Here is a 3,351-nt window from a genome sequence, read left to right on the forward strand (position 1 = left end):
GAACGGGTACAGGACTGAACGGGTACAGGTCTGAACGGGTACAGGTCTGAACGGGTACAGGTCTGAACGGGTACAGGTCTGAACGGGTATGGGTTATGGTAACTCTGGTAAATGGTAGTTATGGTAAGTCTGGTAAGGGGTAGTTATGGTAGTTATGATAAGTGGTAGTTGATCAGGAAGTCACAGATCACAGTCGACATTACGGCGGTTGTTTCTGCTTCTCTCAGAGTCTAACTGACTAGCAGCCCCAACAAACAGCTGGTTAACAGAAGGTGGTAGTTTGGAGGACAGACGCTCACCTTCGCCTTGGACACATCGTCTCTGTTGCCTCGGAGCTGCAGCCATATCTGCCGGGATGTTTTGCTGCCGTGCGGCTGTCCTGTGTGGTCCAACAGACCGATGATGGTGAACGTCACTTTAAAAACCTGCTCCACTCGAGCCTTGGCACATTTCAGCTCCTCTTCTTTGTCCTCCAGGACCGTAAACTCGTCCACGGTGGGGGCCTCCGGCTGCTGCCTGCCGGCCGGCGCGGGGAGCCTGCCGGCCGGCTGCTCCGGGCACGTTAGCTCGGTGACTCGTCGCATTCCGAGGAGGGGCCGCGTTGTTGACATTCCGCCTGTCGCTGTGACCGTCGCTTCGTGACGACGGGGTGCCTGAAGTCAGAGCTCTCAGTGCCGCTGGCAGCTGTTTGCTGTTTTCATGGTGTCTGTTCGGCGTCTGGTTCGGTGTTAACAGCCTCCAGCGACATGAAGGCAGCCGCAGCTAATGTTAAAAACTCGGAAGCTCCGTGTGACGCATCCGGAAAGTCCCAGAGAGGGCCGTGACGTCATCAACACACGACAGCCGTTCAGGGGTTCGAAGATGATTATCAGCCTGAGAGTTGTGAAAACCAGAACTGTGCTCAAAGTGACCCAATTTCTTACGACAGACCGGAGATTTAACACTGAGGTGTCTGTGAGGACCGTATTAACACCGATCATTTCATCAATTTTCTGTTAGCTGGAATAATTTTAGGCCAAATTAAACAGAGATGTTACAGCGGAGGCGATGAGCCGCTCCGCCCCCTGCTGGCTGTCAGGAGTCACTGCTCAGAGGAGCCATTGACATGCATTATAATGCATGTCTATGGTTTTACAGTTTTCTGTAGCACAGCAGTCCTTCCCATTATTCTGTTGTTACGATTGCATTTCCAAACTGAAGTCAAGTTTTTAAAAAAATTATTCTTACTTATGCCTGATCTCATTATTTTTTTTCCACATTTCTTACATTTGTTCAATTTGTTACAATGTTCTTCAGTTTTTATTTTCTGGCTATTATCCTCTGATACAAAGTGCATGTTATTGTTTGTTCAATAAAGTTAAGAGGAAAAAAATAAGAGCAGCGCTGAAAGTTTTATGTAATTAAAAACAAATATATCCTGGTGAAGAAGTTTAAATCTACATTTCTAGAAAATAAAGTGGACCTGTTAGGAATTAAAGTTCAGACACAGTTTCAAAAAGCTGAACAGATAATTAGAATTTATTAAAAATTATTAAAGTCACTAAATTAATTAAAAAGGTAAAACTAGTATAACTCCAAGAGATCAGGGTGAAGTTTAAACATTTTTACAGGAAGAAAAGAAACTAAAACACTGCTAGGGATACCTAAAGTCTTTTTAATGGTGTGTGTGCTTGAATGAGATTTATTAAAGATTACATTTATTTCTTTGGTTGAAGGATTTTTGTAATTTGATGGTGCGATGGGCGTTAGAAACAAACGTGTCTCAGAACCTCTAATTTAAATCAGATCTGTGCAGTCAGAGGTCGTCTCTCTGAAGGAATTAAACAGCTGACAGATTCCTCATCAGGAACATTTCATGTGCTGAATTAAGGAAGTTGCTGCTAGAATGAAAACTTCTCATTTCTTACAGGAAGCTTGTGTCATTTCTTTCCAAAGTTTCGCTCGAGGGGCGGAGGAGGTGGAGTCGAACTGTTTCAGCTGCCGGCTCACTCAGTCTTTTGATTTTTGGTAAAACACATTCTGCAGTTTCCATCCTCAGCGTCTCTTTAACCAATAATTCTTTAGTGAAAACCTGAAAAAAAGAAGACAAGTTGATCCTCGTTTGTTATCCTGGACTGCCAGCTGAAACAGTTTTATTTCTGAGGTTGCTTTATTCCAGTTTTTTACAGAACTACAGTAAATATTCAACTTCTTCTCCTTTTGAAGCTCTGAGTGTTTCCGGAAAACAAAATCATCCTCTCATACGATTCTCAGGGGAAATACCTGCTGAACAAACTTTACTTACAAATACAAAAGACTAAACAAAACCATTATTATTATTATAAATGTGGAAATGTACCTTTGGTTTCACATAAAGACATCAGCAAATCGGCAATCAATCAAAGAGTATACAGCACATTAAGCTGTTATCACATTAAAGTTTTACATATTTCTTGATTAGACTATTTTCAGAAAGTCAACCTAAACCTGTGAAAACTGACTGGATGACTTTCTGAGCTGTCCTTTGAATATAAAAATAAATCAAACCAGTTTACATCAGGGGTCTCCAACCCTGGTCCTCAGTGCCTCCATCCTGCATGTTTTCCTTGTTTCTCTGCTCCAACCCTCCTGATTCAGAGGTTAAATCACCTCTTCATGTTCTGCAGAAGCCTGTTAATCAGTGATTCAAACCAGGTGTGCTGGAGCAGAGGAACAAGGACAACCTGCAGGACAGCAGCCCTGAGGACCAGGGTTGTCTGTCCCTGGTTTACAGTTTTTGGACGCGCATGTCCTCTGCTGTCCACCAGATGGCGCCCTTCCCACAACTTTGATGCAGGTGTTTGACCTTTGACCTTTTGTTTTCACTCTGTACTGATTTTTACAGTCAGGCTGTGTCCAAACACTCAGACATTGAGTCATCCACAAAACAGCAGGGAGTTCAGGACTAAATATAAACAAAAAAAACAACAACAACAACAACAACAACACAGTTTGGAGCAGGATGCTCGGAACCACAAACATGTTAAAGAGAGTTTTCTGTGGAAAACATCTCAACACCTCTATCCTCTGGGACACTAACACGTTCCTCTGACATTTCTGTCGGTAATAATAATAATAATAATAATAATAATAATAATAATAAATTAGTTGACTGATGATTGTAATAAAGTTCCAGCTGCAGCATTAGAGATAAATAATTTCAGCTGTTTTTTTTCCCACTGAGGCCTGAGAAACACCAACTAATTTAAATGACCATATAATAATAATAATAATAATAATAATAATAATAATAATAATAATAATAATAATAATAATAATAATAATAATAATAATGACTGAATAACTGACTGATAAACTTAAACTTTTCACTCT

The 3,351-nt window shown here is 41.2% G+C and overlaps 1 protein-coding gene and 1 long non-coding RNA gene across 2 annotated transcripts in view; both read right to left on the bottom strand.

Annotated features, from left to right (window-relative positions):
* Positions 1-984, bottom strand: part of n4bp1 (nedd4 binding protein 1) — a gene marked incomplete in the record, with an annotated part of 25,479 nt that extends 24,495 nt beyond the window's left edge. Inside the window, 1 exon segment of the mRNA XM_017441581.3 lies at positions 300-984. Coding sequence (XP_017297070.2) covers positions 300-611 — 312 coding nt within the window.
* Positions 985-1,634: 650 nt separating this feature from the next.
* LOC119617445 lies at positions 1,635-2,584 on the bottom strand. The gene is made up of 2 exons (XR_005233702.1): positions 2,535-2,584; positions 1,635-2,071 (listed from the first exon to the last, which is right to left on the bottom strand). It is a non-coding gene; the product is annotated as an uncharacterized LOC119617445 (long non-coding RNA).
* Positions 2,585-3,351: the final 767 nt, after the last annotated feature.

This window comes from Kryptolebias marmoratus, linkage group LG11 (genome assembly GCF_001649575.2).
Source record: "Kryptolebias marmoratus isolate JLee-2015 linkage group LG11, ASM164957v2, whole genome shotgun sequence".
Lineage (NCBI taxonomy): Eukaryota > Metazoa > Chordata > Actinopteri > Cyprinodontiformes > Rivulidae > Kryptolebias > Kryptolebias marmoratus.